General features: G+C 30.2%; 2 protein-coding genes across 6 annotated transcripts in view; both read left to right on the top strand.

Annotated features, from left to right (window-relative positions):
• Window positions 1-7,307, top strand: part of LOC127716279 (centrosomal protein of 135 kDa-like) — a 56,689-nt gene extending 49,382 nt beyond the window's left edge. For all 5 annotated transcript variants that reach the window (XM_052222437.1, XM_052222439.1, XM_052222438.1 and 2 more), the window contains 5 exons: window positions 1,149-1,358; window positions 1,997-2,199; window positions 2,749-2,853; window positions 3,383-3,553; window positions 4,779-7,307. In XM_052222437.1, the coding sequence (XP_052078397.1) occupies window positions 1,149-1,358; window positions 1,997-2,199; window positions 2,749-2,853; window positions 3,383-3,553; window positions 4,779-4,902 (813 nt within the window). In that variant the 3' untranslated portion in view covers window positions 4,903-7,307. The remainder of the gene's footprint in view (window positions 1-1,148; window positions 1,359-1,996; window positions 2,200-2,748; window positions 2,854-3,382; window positions 3,554-4,778) is intronic.
• Window positions 7,308-12,049: 4,742 nt separating this feature from the next.
• On the top strand, window positions 12,050-17,538 carry LOC127715413 (uncharacterized). The gene is made up of 2 exons (XM_052221443.1): window positions 12,050-12,092; window positions 14,872-17,538. The coding sequence occupies exon 2, from the start codon at window positions 15,456-15,458 to the stop codon at window positions 16,848-16,850; it is 1,395 nt and encodes a 464-aa protein (XP_052077403.1). The 5' UTR covers window positions 12,050-12,092; window positions 14,872-15,455; the 3' UTR covers window positions 16,851-17,538.
• Window positions 17,539-17,997: the final 459 nt, after the last annotated feature.

The following is a 17,997-nucleotide window of genomic DNA, read 5'->3' on the forward strand; positions in this document are numbered from 1 at the left end:
AGAAAAGGTTTGCATATCAAAACATTTACCAGGCTTAATGATTAAAGGGAGGTAACTTCAATTTTGTTACAGGGAGATAACCCACTACAGAATGATTCCACCTCCAAGGTAACCTGTATAATGTTGGTCATTTAAATTATTCATTTTATTTTATTTTGTCCAACAGCAAAGAAAACTGTAAAGACTGATTCAGATTTGGAAAATTTTTCTTATTTTCAATGATCAGTTGCATTGCTTTCGTTTATTTTGTATATCGGTATGGCAGAAAATAAATATCTTTAGCTTTTTTTCTGTAAAAAAATTATCTCAAGAAATTTGAAAGAAATAAATAAATTTTTAACAGTTTAAATTTTGACATCTTTATCTTTTGCTGTTAGACAGACAGATTTTGCAACAGTGGGACATTAATTATTTTAATTGAATTTTAATTTTTGTAGTCAATTGAAGAATGTATTTTGATGAAAAAAGGAATTCCAGTTCCAGACAAAATAATAGAATGCACTTTTAAAGTTTTTTCAGCAAACATATTTCAAAATTTGCATTTTTATATTAGAAAGTTTAATGCAGTCCATATTGTTCCACTGTTGTAGCCATAGATCATGGTTTATATTACATATTCACATTTTGCATATTTTTAGTTTGCTTATTGATTGTATGCATGAGAAAAAAAATAGAATTATTTTTATGAGTTATCATATGTTTATACTATAAAAAGTTTTTATTGATTAACCATTTCAATGTATTTCAAGAATTATTTTGATCGTTCTCCTGTGTAATGATAATCTTTAACAAAAAACATTTTTTCATGAATTTTGCAGAACTCTGTTTTTTATTAGAACTGAATACTGCCAAGTTTGGCAACCGATGTTGTTTGTGTTATCTTTATATTTTTTTCATTATAAATGTCTGCATCAGCGTATATGGTCTTCAGTATCAATTAACAAAATTGAAACACAGTTGAAACTGAATTTCAGGACACCTCTAAATAAAAATCACCTGCTGAAAGTGGATACATGTATTAGCTTCATTGAGTAACCTCTACTTTCAGTTTTGACAGTGAAAGGTTGTCTTGAAGTAAACAGTTTGCTAAAAAGTTAAATATTTTACTATAAAACTTCATATTTAAATTTATATTTTTGTTATTTCAGCATTTGAATGGTCAGCAGGCCTATGAGCTCCAAGTATCCAACCTTACAAGATCTGTTGGCAATTTAGAGGAGAACCTCCGAATAGTAGAGGAAGAAAAGCAGAACTTACTTGTAGATCTGACAGCGGTGAGGGAACTTTGTGCCAAGTTGGAGGGTAGCAAGGAGTCCTTACAGAGACAGTTGACGTCTGCTTCATTAGATAGAGAACAGGTAAGTTAAGTTTCACGTAAAAGACTAGAAAGATGGTGTCCCCACAGATCTCATTTTCTGCGATTTTTACTTATCCCAGGAACAATGGAACAGTGTTTGTATCTAAATATAGTAATATTTGATAATGCAATATTGAGCTGAGTAAAAGTTAATTTAGCAGGAGCTTTATGAGTGCAAGAAATATTCTGCAAAAGTCAAATTCTTCAATATAACCCTATAACCTTTTAATGTATGCCTATATTTTAAAACGATAGACACACCATTAAGCAGACTTGCTACATGCAAGTTAGAGCTATTCCATTTAAATGGAAGATGGAGGGTAGGAAATTCAGAAAAAAAACCTTTAAAAATCTCCCCAATTCTTGGTGTAATTTTGCATAGGTCTAATTTAATTACTCCATACATGACCTGTACAACAAATGGCCAAACATAATAATTTCTTTCCTTTCATCCAACGTTCTTTATTATGAAACATCCCTTACCAAAATATAATGAGAAGGTTCTTTTTGAATTTTAAATGGCTTTATCAACATGTATATATTTATGACGCATACACATATATAAAAACACCATTTAAAAAAACCCTTCTTCCTTCCTGCTTAAACAAATTTCATTAATAATAACTTTTCCTTTGACAGTTACAAAACTTAGTAGATGATATGAGACAAGAAACAGACTTATTAAAGAGTCAGGTGTCTGCCGAGAGGACCAACTTAAAGAGCTTAGAAGGCCTTCTACAGAATAACCGAGAGAAAGAGTTCCAGACGCAGTTAAATCAACAGGAGAAGAGTGCCGAGATACAAATGCTGAAGGATAGATTGTCTCTAAACGAAAGTAAAATGTAAGTCCTAAAATAATGCTAGAATATTTATCCTTTTGAAAAACAAATTAAAAATGATTACTTATCTGGATGTTTTCTAGACAAAATCATGTTTAATTAATTAACTTTAAAAATGCTTTATCTATAAACATAGATTTAAGCAAATTTGGGTGTGGTGAATAAATTATTGTATTCTATATCAATGTTTCTATGAATTAAAGGAAAAATTTTACCATTTTTGTATTTGTAAAATGTAGTTTTTGTGTCTCAAGATGGTGTAAACCCAGTTAATTGTGTCTTCTGGTGGGTGAAAAATTCCATAGCTTAGGGCTATTCCAGCAAAAAATATATCTGGAGAGGTTGGAAGGCACATTATTTTCTGGACTAGCCCTTAGTGAATTCTGCTTCACAATGATAGGAAGACTTGACATTGATGGATATAAAAGGCACATCACTATATTTCATTGAAAGTAGGATTAAAAAGAGCTTTTTTTCAAAATGAAGTATTTTTTTTAGTTACATCAACAACAAAAATTATATATGTTACAATTATTTTTTATTTAATTTCAGACAAAGTCAGGGTAGAGAGATAGCTTCACTGAGGACAAGAAATGTTGAACTGGAGGGAGATGTTGAAAGATTGAGAAGAAATCTGACAAGTGAAAAGTTTGAAAGGTGTGGGCATTTACATTTTTGTAAAGGTTTACAAATCGTGTTCTGAATTATGTTTTATTGATTGATTGATTGTTGTTGGCTTAACATCAAGTGGCAAATGTTTCATAATTATGTTTTATATATGGTCTTTAAAGAAATATATATTTGGTTTTCAAGAGTTTTGTCATGGATGTACCTGATTAAAACTTAATCGAGAAACAATTCATGCACAATGAAATTGCTATGATATCACATGTCGTGTATGGTCCAAAAGCTTTGACCACCAAAAATTTGCAAAGAACCAACATAATGTTGGTATTTTGCAATAGAAATGATATAGAGGACCAGCAGATTTTTTTCAAGTTACCACCAGCGGAAAAAAGACTGAGAATTCTGTGATATGTTTAAATAAGTAAAGTTGATAATACACAGTGTTAACCAATAAATGTAAACACTGACTAGTTAGGCAGAGGTTATTGATATTACCAACATATGTGTTTAGTACCCTTTGATATTTGTTGTTAACTTTATTGTCCAATTTTTCTTACAGAGAAAGAGCATGCCAGGAATTAAAACGCCATGGATTTAATCCACCTATACCTACAATGGACTTTTCTACCAACGCTGGAGGCTCATCCTACAGTTATCATCGCACATTGAAAACAACGACCACCAGCAGAACTAGGTCAAGGTCAAGATCTAGGTCACCAAGTCCTGCAAGGTATAGATAAAATGTTACACTTGAATTCATTTTAGTTTCAATTAAATATATAAAAATTAGAAGAAGTGGTATGATTGCAAATGAGACAACTCTCCATAAGAGACCAAATGACATAAAAATTGAAATATAGTTTGTTAAAGTTCTAAAAATCTTCAAAAATGTTATTAAAAATTCAAATTTAATGTTTCATGGCTGTATTTATTTTTTATCTTTTTCTCATTGAATCTCAAAACACCAAAAATATAGTTAGCTTTATAAGGAACTGCCATGACAAAATATTCATATTTCAAACAAAAAAACATACAACAAGATTTGTCCCAAAATAATAATCCAAAAAACAAATATAACTGATAGAAACTTACAAACAAATACTGAATTACAGAATTACATGGGACAGACACATACAAAATGCTACAGTTATCCCTTATTTAATCAATTTTTCTTTTTCAAATTTTTACCAATTAAAAATCTCTTTTTATTTACTGCAGAGAGTAATTATATATTTTCCACTGTAAGTATGGGTGATATGAATTATCCAGAATGCTATTCTCAATTTATTATTAGTGATATGTATTTTTGCATTGTTTGATTGTACAGCATTCAGTTATATTTTAAAATTATTCAGATTTTACTAACATTTCAAGCTGAAGATTTTCAGTACTTTTTGAATTGTCTCCCCTGTGTTGTTGCAGTAAAGTTTATAACTTACTTATCTCCCTTTGTTTATATCAGTTGCAAATGCTGTTTGTTTTGCAAATAAATCACATATATATTTTTTCTCACATCTATATTTTTATGCAGTTATGGATGTTAAAAAAACAAACTTGAATCAATAGCATGTAATTTTATTCTTTAGCTATTAAAATAAAAAAAAACATGTTTAGGTACATTAGTATGCATGATATGTATAAGAATAGAAAATTGAAAAATAACACCATTTATTTGGAAAATGATTGTATAACACTTTTGTCATAGGAAATTATGAGATGTAAAGCCTTGACATTTTGAGTGCCAATTTAATTTTCAGTATTGAATTTTGCTTGAAATTGTCTTTGTGTATCAATATGTAAAAAAAACATTTTGCTATTTTAGTTAAAAGTTTTTTGTTTTTCATAGTTTGCCTTTGAAATAGGTTATGATGAAATCATAAATTTATTCCTTTATCAATTCCTAAAAAAATGTTTTTAAAATTTCAGTGTTTTATGCAATTTAATTTATTTTTCAGATATCGTAGTCCCAATACTTCCTACCTGGGTTATTCTGCACATCGTAGTCGATCACCTGAGCGAAGCAGCTACCTTGATGACATTGACACGTCCTTGAAGAGTTTAGGAAATGATGTGCTTTGATCCAAATTTTATAACTAATTATTTAGGTTTTAAACAATTTACATAGCAACAAATGTGATATTGACTTATAGATCTGGTTGCCATGGGATACGTAGAAAAATTGATGCTAGGGGTTTCCATGGCTACAATATTATATATCCACTGCCAATAAGCATTTATCACCAGACAGTACTGTGATACATGAAAGTTGCAGTTTCCATGGAAACCAAATTTTCTCAGAATTTTAAAATTGCAAGTATAATGTTTGCGATGATCAGAAAACAGATTTGTGATATCAGTGATTTTAACTATTTGTCTTCAAAATAAGAAAAACGTTATGATTTTTCAGATCACAAGTTTCAAATATTCAAGGCCTCCCACTGTTAATGGTAAACACCAATGGTAGTTAGATACTTGCATAAAATTTCGTTATAAAACAGAAAATTTCGGCCCATGAAAATTTCTTTTCTGTATTTGGTTAAAACCAAAATTCCAGCAAATATTTATTTATGTTAATTATCATTACATGAAAAAAGTATTTTACCAATATTTTTGACCGACTTATCATTAAGTAAATCAATTTTTCTGCTATAATTTTCTCCAATCAGTTTTAAAAAGTTAAAGTGAAAAGGGGGTTAAAATGTCTCAATCTTTAATAATAAATGTCAACTTGTGGGAAGGGTGTTATTGTTTATCTTTAATCAATCTGTGATATTTTTCTGTACAGTGCTGTGTTTTATTATTTATTTGTAGATATGCAAATTATTAATGATAATTTTTGGTTACAGTGATATTAATTTTATATGCGGTAGAATCTGTCAAATTTAAAAATATGTTTGGGGTTTAAAATTTCTGTTCTGTAAACTTTATTTTATCTTAATTATTTTTGAATTTAATTGTTTTGTATTTTGATTTGTGAAATATTGTCAGATCAACCAATCCTATGTTTTCTCCTGGTAAGTCGAGCTTGCCATGCAGAATGTTCACTTGTCCATCAAGATACCATGACCTTGAAATGTCTATTTTGGCTGATTGCTGTCTTATTGGTTTTAAACAGACATCTATTTTCATACCTTTAGGAAGGGACATAAATCTTGTAATTAAGGGACATTACTCATTTTAGAAGGTATTTAAATATTCACAATAATATGTCATTAATATAAAGTGTAAAAAGACACTCTCTTAGAATTTCACTGGGCTTTGAATTTAAGAATGTAAAAACGAAAATTTGGAAAATTGGTGCTAAAAATTAAAAAAAAAGAAAAATATGCAAAGACAATAAGAAATTCAGAACATGAGAAACTGCAGTGTCTTGTTAAATGAATTCGAATAATGCAATGATTTGTAAGTAATTAAACAAAGAAGTCATGGAAACTAGTATTACATGAGAGTTAAGTTCCATCCATTAATTAAGAAATCCGTCCATCTTCATTTGAGAAGAATTTGTATGTTTTTTATTTATTTTTCTTGTTTATGAATAATATTTTTGCATTATATGTGTATGGTAGATTATAGCGAAAGTGTAAGAAGAATGTAGACATTTTTATTTATTTAAAAAAAATCTTGATAAATGTAGTTTTTGACTCTTCGAAAGTTGTTTTGGAGTAATGTTATTATGTTATCAGAAAGTCGATTTGCCACAAACTTGCAAGCATACAATGTCATGTGATCCTTGTCATGATACTGATTGTCTGGTCACAGCATCAAAAGTTTTCATACAAGCAGTTGTGCATTTTGCAAGCCATTAACTACATAGCATTTACATTATTTTTGCAGATGTCATATTTTGATGATTTTAATATATTATAACTGTTAGTTGTTACCAAGTAGATATTAGATTATTTTGGAAACACTTCAAAAGTGAAAGTACAGAAAACTTGAAAGTGAAAGTGAAATGGTTATAGAATGAAATTTAAGAATAAAGAAATCATTTACATTAGACGATAGAAAATGTCAGTTTATTTACATGTACAATGCATCTTAAAAATTTATAAATTTTAGTTGTTGAAATCTTTAATTTGACAAGAAGCTAAAATGACATTTTTACCATCTGTTATATTTTGAAGTCACGAAACTTTAAAAAAAAAAAATTTCTCGAAATATTTTATTTAAGGACAGCTTAATGTTTGATAAAAGAAATTAAGTTATTTCCCCCTTGAAAGAATGTCATAATGTAAATAATGGATGAGAGTTAAAGTTGAAAGCAAGGTGTAAATTCTGTCCTGGTAAAAAGTTTCCAGTACTGTACTAGCAAGTGGTTTGGATTTTTCTCACCAACATTTAGAGTGAAATTTGCTTGCCACTGTACTTATGACGGTAATATTTGCCAGACTTGTTAAGCATGTTTTTGTGCTGTAAACATTTTGGAAGTAGTTACTGCTTTTTCGTACATCAAAATTTCTTAATAAAGTATATTTTTAAAGTTATATTATTTGTTTTTCTTTTTGCAACAACAAGAATGTCTTATTTGATGAACTATTGCTGTTCTATATCCGCCTTTAAACCCCCTTCTGATTCCTACAGTATATCTTCATCTTTTTGTTGCTCTTCCTTCTGTTCCACTTTTTTACCCACAACTGCTCCTAACTATTTGATAGATCTTGCCCACATGATGTAGTTTTACACATTCCAATTCAATTTTTCATCCTAATAAATTTTGCAGGCCATGGACTTTATCATGGCTGCACCTTAAAATTTGTATCACCACCACATGACATTAGGAAACTTAAGAATTCAGCGGAAACCTGTGTAAGGGACAAAGAAATTGAAATTGCTTTGAGATATGATATAAAAATTGAGAATATGAAAGGAAAATTTTAAGCAAAAGTATAAAATAAACGGACAAGATGACAAGAAAATTAAATACTGAACAGTAATTCCAAAAAAAATGAATGGATTTTTTTAAGAGCACAGCTGTAAACTGAGTGTCAACCTCGATAGCCTGGAAGAGTCAGAATTTTCTGATCCAATAATGACACTTGTTTATTACTCACACCCCTTAGATCACACACAAAAATACCCCATAACACAAAAAAAAAAAAAATATCAAACCACCTAAAAAAAACATAAAACATAATCTTCCTAGTGAAATTTTTGCATTATTTCATAATATAAAATACTACAGAAAACCTGTTTTACAAAAGAATAATGTCAAGAACTCTAACTTTCGTGGCTGTTAATATTTATAGTGTATCAATAATTAGGTTGAAACAGTTTTAATATCCTACACATATAGATGATAATATGCTGATTGTAACAAATTAATAATTAATTTCCCTGGAAAATTAAATAACATCAGATTCAACACTAATTAATAATTGAACATCAGACATTATTTCTTATCCTTAAATAAAATAAGGAAAACCTTACAATTTTAATCATAATGTTAATTTTTAATTCATTTTTTTTTTATCAAACTGGTCATTATAGAATAAGTGTAAAATCTATCATATTTCAACCATGTAAATAACTGGCTTTAAAATACATGTACATGAACAATACTACAGAGTTGCTGTTCTTGACAACTTTTTAACATGACTTCGAAGAGCTTGTACAATAAAAAATATCACACATGACAATTAATGAACGATATTCCAGAGTTTGCATTTCCCATAAAGATTCCCTTGGTACAAAGTTGCTGCTGACAAGGAACCCACTAAACCAAGAGTTCCAATTGGGGAAGTTGAAGTCATCCCTTTGAAAATTTTACGGACGTAATCATTAGTTGGTTGACCGTTATGGAATATCTGTTTCGCTGATGAGGACGGGTATGTTCTAGTCGTCGTAGATACAATCCCATCCTCCTTTTCCCTGAATGTGAACTACCATATTAGACTTATCATCGGGTTTGTACTTACACGAGCAACACGACTGGTGCAACATGTGGAGCAGGATCTAATTACCTGTCCGAGAGCAGCCCATTTTTTGGAAAGATTGGAAATTCCCTAACAACAAGTAGCACATGTTAGCTACTAAATCTACAAAATGTATACACTTCGAAATATAATTCCCTATAATTCTCATGTTTGTGTACATATGCACATATAAACTGTGAAAAAGTTTGGTATATTTTTGGAGCAGTTCATTTAAGTATGTAGTCTTTAAGGTGTGTGTGATGTGCAGGCTTTTTTGTCATTTTGATTAGATAACTCTTAGAGTAATGATACAATAACAGTATGATTGGCAACTGTCAAACAACCAAAGACAAGGTGGGGCCTTAATTACAATGCCCCACCTCCTTAGATGCCAATCAAATTGACTATATAACTAATCAACCTGTCTAACATAATTATACAGACCCTTCATTATACATCTCAATACACTCTCAATACACAAATATTTGATGACATAATTGAATACACAAATGTATATATTAGTATATCAGATGTTTTGATATATAGAAATGATAGATTTATTCATTGCCCATACTTTTGATCTACACTACATAAATTGATTCTGTTAATTATGTCTGAAAGATAAATGAAAAACTAAGATTTTTTTTTAAAAGGACAAAATAAGAAATATAATTATAAAGATAAATATATAAAAGATATTCAAGTAACGCCTATAATTTACTTGATAAATCTGCAATAATCATCATTGTAATAAATCAACAATTTTGATTAGTTCACTTATCAGTGATTAGCTTGAAACAGTTAGTAAAATGTTAAAACTCTTAATAAAAAACAAACAAATATTTTTTAGTTTAATTCTCATCAAATGTCTGTGAATAATTTTAGTCATTTGGATATAAGAAGTATCTATTTTTGCAATCAAGAAAGAATCCCTATTTCAATAAAATAGGTTTTTTAATTTGTTCTTGTTGAAAAAATACATTTTCAATGCCCTTTTCTGGAAAATATTTAAATTATAAATTGATAAAAATACATTCTTCAACTTTTAATTTACAGTGTCATATAATCATGAAAAAATAGTATACATATGTTCAACTTACAAAATGCCCTAAAACAACATTTTAATATTAATTGTTTGACACAATAAAGTTCTTAACTTCAAGTTTATCTGTTGGTCCTATGTCATACAAGGATAATCGTAAACTTTATTAGAAGAATCTTTTTTTTGTAATTTCATTGGTTTTAAAAGATAAAATTTAAACGGTGAAACATGTAACAGGGAACATTTGGATAAGATATAAACTGCAATTTAAATGAAATTGTAGTGCAAATCAAGGGACCCGCTATCATTGATTCACATTTAGCTCATTTCATCTACTGAAAGAGTGCTTATCCTTCTACAGACCTGCAGTTAATGCAATTGTCAGCAATAGTGCTTTATCAATGTTCTTTTTTGTCGACACCGTACCTAAATATTATTTGAAATTATTCAAACTACTCTTCCAATCTTTCCATTGATGATTTCCATCACTTTGATTTTGCTTTTCCATTTGAAGATACAGTCATGCAAAAATTGAAATGAAGAATGAAGGACAAGGTCAAGTGTTCAAATAGAGTAAGCAGTTACTGCTTCACTGGAGACATACAAATGCTTTGATTTTTGCAGTTTGACTTTTTCGATTGGTAGAGGTTACAATTGTTTGCGCAAGTGGGTTTGATTGCGGGGGAGGGGGTAGCAGGTATATTTAGATATTTGAAAAAAGATGTGTTGTTATCATATATATTGAATCATTACCAATTAAATATGAGACCGAAGCAAATCAGATCACACCACAACTTGGTCATATCGAACGATAAGCAATAGATAATGATCAAGTTATCATGTGATTGAACACACAATTGAGCTTTTTTTCTGACCATTTACAAAATATTGAAAAATACCACTGAATTTTCAACATTTGATTGTCGATCAAGAGTAATTGAGATAAATATTTTGTACAACTTAACAACACGTAAAAATCTTTTATTTTGCATGAAAAAAGTTTTAAAAAGACCAGTCCAAAACGTCCCGAGATGCAATTTTAGATGTTGTTACTAAATTAATTACTAAAATTTAAATGCATCCGATGCATCTTGCTTTTTTCAGAAGCACAATATACCGTTAAAAAAGGTATCCAAGATTGTCCGTTTCGATTTCATACGTTGAGCTAGGCCATTTCGTAAATAAACAGATCTATGAGTTCATGTATACAATACAATATAATTCCGATTTTAATGCAATTGTATATGCTCGGAAAATATGGTAGTTTATCAATGTATGCAGACGTATTTATTAATTGTTGTTTGCAAATGCAGATCGACACACTGCAGACAATGCCATTTCTATTATTCAACAAACAAGGGTCTACGATTTCATTCACATGTTTTGGTAATTTAAAATTGATATTCTGTTTTATGGAGAAGAGTTATGATTAAATATTTTATAATGACGTTACCGCTCTCTTTCATCCTTTTTCGCTCTAGTGTATCCAGAAATCCAGTAATATTTGAAGAAAGTTTGTTCAACAGCTAGAATGTTTCATAAAAAAGCAATGATCAAAGACTTATCGTTCAAAACAAAATAGTGACAGAGTTTTAAGGGCATACGATACAGTTTTGATCCCACGGTGATTTTTTTTACGAAAATTTGCATACAAGCTATTTTTCACCTAGTTAATTTAAATATGTTATAAACAATATACCTTCATGTGCTACTTTAAGAGAACAATGAGGTCGAAATTTTAGACTTTTACTCAAAATTTCGTCTTTAAGACATTTCTACCCTTTGGAAAGACATACCTTACTTTTTTGTTTCAAAAGACAAACACAAGCGGCTTTTTGTAAAAACATTTGGAAAATCTTCTTTACATAAGTATGCTCTAAATTTGTATGAAAATCCTATGGTAATAATTATTTTTTATCAAAGTTTCATGATTTTAGAAAATTAACGGCATTTTTTGCAGTTTATTTATCTAATTAAAAAAAATCCATCGGTGACTTTTTCATAAAAATTGTAACAAATAATCTTCATACGTAATCAATTCAAATGTCATTTTAAAAAAGAGGGGTCCATGAACTCGTTTTCAAGTTAAACCAGTCTGAATTATAAAAATTAGTCGAAAAATGCATCTTTTCCCGATATGTCACAGTTTGACGTCGCGAAAATAACATTTTACGTTAGGAACGTCATTACCTCCCCTATTACTGTATCGTATGCCGTTCGGTAAATATAAGGTTACGTGTCAATGAAAACGAAAGTAGATTTTGCTGAAATACCCATTTGCACATTGAACATCAACTTACTAAACACAATGACAGGTAATATACTTTGAAATATATTGCTACAAACTCTAGACATACAGTGTGATAAATAACAGTGTGTTTTCATTCAATTTCAAATTTATTTCTCTTTTTCAGATGGCAAAATGGAAATTAAAAGGAATCAAATAAACATAGTAGATAACAAAAAATAAGAATAAAATATTGAAATCGAAAGTTAAAAGTTAATATTTATAGTGGGGATTATAGTCAATAAATAAAAACATGAAAATGATGACCTTTTCCAGTGTTTGCTCTACACGATTCATATTGTATTCGCTAAACTTGGCATATTTTGTTACAGGTTTCTTGTACAAGAAATACACACAATGAACTTTTTTTAAATCACTTATGACTGTAGGAATCATGTTTGAAGTTAGGAAGGATATTTGTTACGCTTTTGTGACCCTTGTTTATTCATTTGCACTGCGTTTATTTTTAATAGTAAGAATTTTCCAAAGAACCTTACAATTAAGTTTTGTTGAATCAAGTTTAACAATTTGCATGGTGACGATATTGAGTATAAACAGTAGCGTGAAAAGATATATCTAAATACATCAATACATTCTTGATAATCATCCATGCTGAAATAAGGTTTTTATAAAGGCAAGTTTGTATCTAGAGGAGTGCTTTATGCTTGTACACTCATCCATGTATTTTCTGAATGAAACTGACTTTTTTGTGCATACACTCACAGACATCTTAAGATAAAAAAATTAAATATGGTTGCCATGATAACACAAAAAAAAAAAGAACAAGGAACTTTTTTTTCAATCTTTAAGAACTTAATAGTGCCGTTGATACTAAATGTAACATATGGTTACAATGGTAATATAATATCAGATAAAGTGCACCCTAGTTACGATGTGTATTGGCATCTTTTATGCCGAGGATAAGAATGAACATATTATATTATACTGGCATCATTTGTAATATTCAAATAAAGTTGTATTTGTCAGGTACCTCAAATTACCTGTAAAACCACTACATTGTTTTACATATTTGTCACCCCCACCCCAAATTGAAAAAAAAAAAAAAACTGGTTTTGAAAAAAAATACAAATGAACAGAAAATGTTTTGCAAAGTCTTCATCATGTTCATAGAATGACCAATAAGTAATTTTTAGATATTTTTTTAAAGGGACATTAGCTGTCAAATCCATGTTCACCGATTTGACTCAAATTCTCATATTTGATTTATAACATACTAAAACGTATGTCCACATTATAAAAAAGTATGAAATAAACAATTTTCAGTGCATGCGCTCGATACTTTGTATCAACATTTCGTGTGTATTTTAGTCTAGAAGCCATCTAGTTAACAATCGAGGCGACCGCCCAAGACTGTCGACGGTCATATAATTCGATATTAACATGAATAGAGATATAAATAGATAGCGAACTCGTGCAATCGGATTTTTCTTGGTCTGTTGGATTTCATATTATAGGTTAAAAATATATGTTAATCATCGTGTTTACCTGTATTAGAATGAGTTTTTTTGTGGATCGAATCAGTCAATCAAAGTGTTTACGCTTGTTTCACTTTCAATGTTGACATTCTTTTCAATAACTGAACACGCCTAATTCATGCGTAACCCCTCTCTAGCTAAGGAGTAAAATTGAAGGTTACATGAATACGGATTAAATGAAGTCGAATTATTCACTTGCAAATGAATAATTCATCAGCGATGTTTCTTATCTTATTTTGACAAAATTGAACCCAACTGTCTGCTTAAAGCGAATTTTTATTTCACTATTTCACTTTCATATATGATTGAACTAAAAAAAAAATCATATTTTAATTTTTTGTTTTATCTCGTAGCTAATTCCCCTTTAATAACGTTGGTATGTTTAAAATGAATAGAGTAACACTTTTACATCCATACAGCATTGTAAGAACGAAATAGGAAACTAATATGGCTAGGTGTCATTGGAACCGCCCGCCATGAGGAGGTAAAACCTGAACATCCTGGTTCAAGCGTTTTGTATGCAAACGACTGAAATACAAGGGATAACATTTTCTTGTTCTCGTCCTATGTTAGACATACATGTACATTTGCACACCAGAATGTATCAATATTATAGTTTAACATAGATATTTTGAACTATCTTTGAGATGTTACCATGACAAGGTAGTAGCTGGAGAGGGCCATAATTTTCTTAAATTCATTGGGCAATACTATGGAAAACTCATGATCGTTGGTCGTTATTATACTACCAACATGCAAATTTGTATATTATGATCTAATGATATACTCACATCACGATGATATGATCAATCAAAGACATGTAAATGATTTTTAATGATCAGGTAGGTATTTGAAAGGGCCAATATTTTTTACGCTCAAAGAGGTATGTCGCTGGGAAATCCAAAGCATTCTACCTACATGTGCAACTGTATAAAAGAATGTTACAATATACAAATACCAGCTTTCATGTAGGTAGAATAAATTTTCATGAAACTTCTAAAACGATATGTTTCCATGGGTTAAAATATAAATCATAGTAAAGATTCCATAAATATTCTTATTTGAAGAGTCCATCGTTATGACCTTTTCTGCCATATTATATTTCATTTTAAAGTTTGTCATTAAGATCACACTAGACTACGACAATATTGGGGCAATATACCTGTTACTCTCAAAATCGTCCATGACTAATGATCTAAACTTTACTTGTAATAGCATGTATATTTGATTTTCATTTCATGTAAAATACTTTACATGTATACTATTATTTAGTTTGCGCTTATTCTAATGATGTCAACGTGTTTATTACAGACCACATAACACAAAATGTGTCAAGAGAACTATATTTCTATATGTGTCAAAATATAGTAGGGACAGAAGAGCACGTTAAACACATCAGGTTGCCAAACGCTACCAGGGATAGTTTGTCAATTGGCGGGAATAGAATAGTAATAGCAAGTGGAAGTTTTGGTGAAGGACTTCAATTCAGATGCGAGGCAGTGATTTAGATATTATGTTTGTTCAGAAAAATATTGAGGTTTATGATATGAAGCCTCGTTTCCATCCAAATATATCATATCTGTCAATGGATACAGACGATGTAAAACCTGGATTTTCTCAGTTGAGACTAGAATATACCAGTGATCAGACTTTATTTGAGAACTGTGCACAGTTCGCTAATAAGCATTATCTCTCAAGTACATTATGGAAACAGCACTTAATGAAAGGGAATACTAATTCAACTATTCATAGACCGTGATTATCTGACAAACATGGATTAACTGACTTTGTCGAATGCTTTCATTGTAAAACTTGGGTGCAACCTGCAAGACATTGGATAGCAAGATCTAATAACTCATGGCCAAGTTATGATGTCAAACAAAGTAGCATAAGACATGGAGTATTTTTTTGTACCAATCGGAGTAAAGGGGTCATCAAAAGAGGATCTAGAATGGCGAATTTCATTTTCAATCGGTGAACAACTTTTAATAAATACCTTTACACACACTCAATTATTATGCTATGCTCTTATAAAGATTCTTTTGAAAGACGTTATAGCTACTTTCTCCGAATGTAAAGAATTACTCTGCTCTTATTTCCTAAAAACAATTATTTTTTGGATCTCTGAAGAACTGCCACAATCAGCATGGAGACCTGACACACTTATACCTTGTTTTATGCAATGCTTTAAAAGACTTATCTATTGTGTTGAGTATTCAGTTTGTTTGCATTACTTCATTCCAGAGAACAATATGTTTAAGAATAAAATTGAGGGCCGTCCTCGTAAAATACTATTAGAAAAACTATATACCTTGCATAATTACGGTTGGCGATGCATTTTATTTTCTGATCAAGTATCAAATTTTCCTGCATCAGTGCGATATTTTAACATGGAACAACAGCGATCGTATGTACATAAAGTTGAAAAAGCAACTAAAGCCTATCTATTGTGGTCCGCTGATACGTCTTTCCTTTTATGTTTCAACTGGGATAAAGTACTTTGTAGTTCTTTATTAAAAACACTAATACAAAAGGCAGTTTCATTTGACAAATCTTTGATAAAATACTTATATATATATTACACGTCAATGATCTGTTCCAATCGTGCACATTATATTCCACTTAACATTGCATACAGTAATAATGAATACCAATTACGACTGTACAAATCATGTCTTTGTAATCTTCTAAAGAATATATATCATGACTCTGTATCTGGATGGCTGATGTTAGCTTCGTTTTTCTATAATACAAAAGAGCACACCAAAGCTTTACACATCCTTAAGTATTCTTTGTCGAAATGTACTTTAAAAAAGTTGTTTTACACCATGGAGTTGTCGGATATTCATAATCAATTGTTGAAACTAAAATCGCTCCAGAAAAAGAGTATTGTTCATTTGTGGAAATTAATGTTCATAGATGAAATGTCATTTAAACTGAAATCCATGTTAATACCAGAAGAACTACTTTTAGAAGTGGAAAACAGATCGTTTTCCATTTCATCTTCGGTGTATGCTTATTTTCTTAAGTTTCTTTGTCATTATCATCTCAATGATATCAGAGCGTGTCAGGATACCATCCAAGTTCTACAACTTGTTATAGAAGAAAAATATTTAATGGTAACAAATTTAAAATCAGAAGCTGCAGCCTATAGTCTTCTGGGTGTTGCTTTTCAGATGTTCTGCGACACTGAATCTGCACGTCAAACGTTCTTAAAATCTGTTGAATTACACAATACTCCATCCGGTACTCCTGCCGCAAAGAGACTTATGTTAATGTGTTCATTGTAATATATGAACATCTTGTTAAGTCATCGATATTATAATATAACTGTATTTGTAATGTCTGTGGAGACAATCAAAATTTAAGAAAATTTAAGGAATGTAATAATTGTATAGCCAGCAAAGAAGGTATCGTGGACGTAGTATTGTTATTAAATATATCACCAAACTAATGAAATATGACAGTTACAACAGATTGCAAAAAAGGACGCGTTTATTGATATGGGTCAATGTTCGCAATTGTTTCTCCATAGGCGGTAATGGCAACGTTTTCTTCTGTTGCTCAGTCCATATCGTTAACTTGGATATGTATGATGGCTCGTTTTGAAGCTGAGACATTTTCACATATGTGGTTAAATTTTTGGGGTACGAAGTGAGATTACTTTTTCCTTAAATTAGCAAACCCCGAAAATCCTTTCGTGATGCGGCTCCTCGTGGTAAAAAATCCCTTTTTTAACACAATAAGTTCTTTGAAAATTTAATATTTTGAACACATTTAATAGCTCCATAGTTTTTACACATTTATTCTATGTTCCCCTACTTTCTAAATCAACACAAATGGTTAAGTTCAGTCACTTGTTTATCATAGAAACGTGTCAAATATCACTACACAGAGATTTTTTGTTTACACACAACTTTTGAGTTCCTCATTTCGAGGCGCATTAGGGATATTGACCCATATATGTGAATTTGCTATTGATCTCAAATTGTTGTTCTCCTTCATTATTCTATTAAAAGTCTGTCCTGTAATGTTTGTTTTTGTCTTTTTATCTCACGTCTATTAAGGACATACGATACAGTTTTGATCCCACGGTGAATTTTGACGACAGTTTGCATACCAGCTATTTTTCACTTAGTCAATTCAAATATGAAGAATGAAAATACCTTCATGTGCTAATTTTAGAGATAAATGGGGTATACATTTTGGACATTAATGGAAATTTTGGATTCTTGGACATTTCTTTCCTTTGAAAAGACATACCTACCTTTTTTGTTTTAAAAGAAAAACGCAAGCAGATTTTTGTAAAACATTTGGAATATCTTCACTACATAAGTTTGCTTTATTTAATTCTTTGGAAATAATTTATTTTTATCACATTTTTTCTGGTTTTAGTCAAAAAACGGCATTTCTTGTTGTATATTTATCTTATTAAAA

This window comes from Mytilus californianus, unplaced genomic scaffold, assembly GCF_021869535.1.
Source record: "Mytilus californianus isolate M0D057914Y unplaced genomic scaffold, xbMytCali1.0.p SCAF_9, whole genome shotgun sequence".
Classification (NCBI taxonomy): Eukaryota; Metazoa; Mollusca; class Bivalvia; order Mytilida; family Mytilidae; genus Mytilus; species Mytilus californianus.

Coding starts and splice junctions, on each gene's coding strand:
- LOC127715413 (XM_052221443.1), top strand. CDS start 15,456: ATGGAGTATTTTTTTGTACCAATCGGAGTAAAGGGGTCATCAAAAGAG.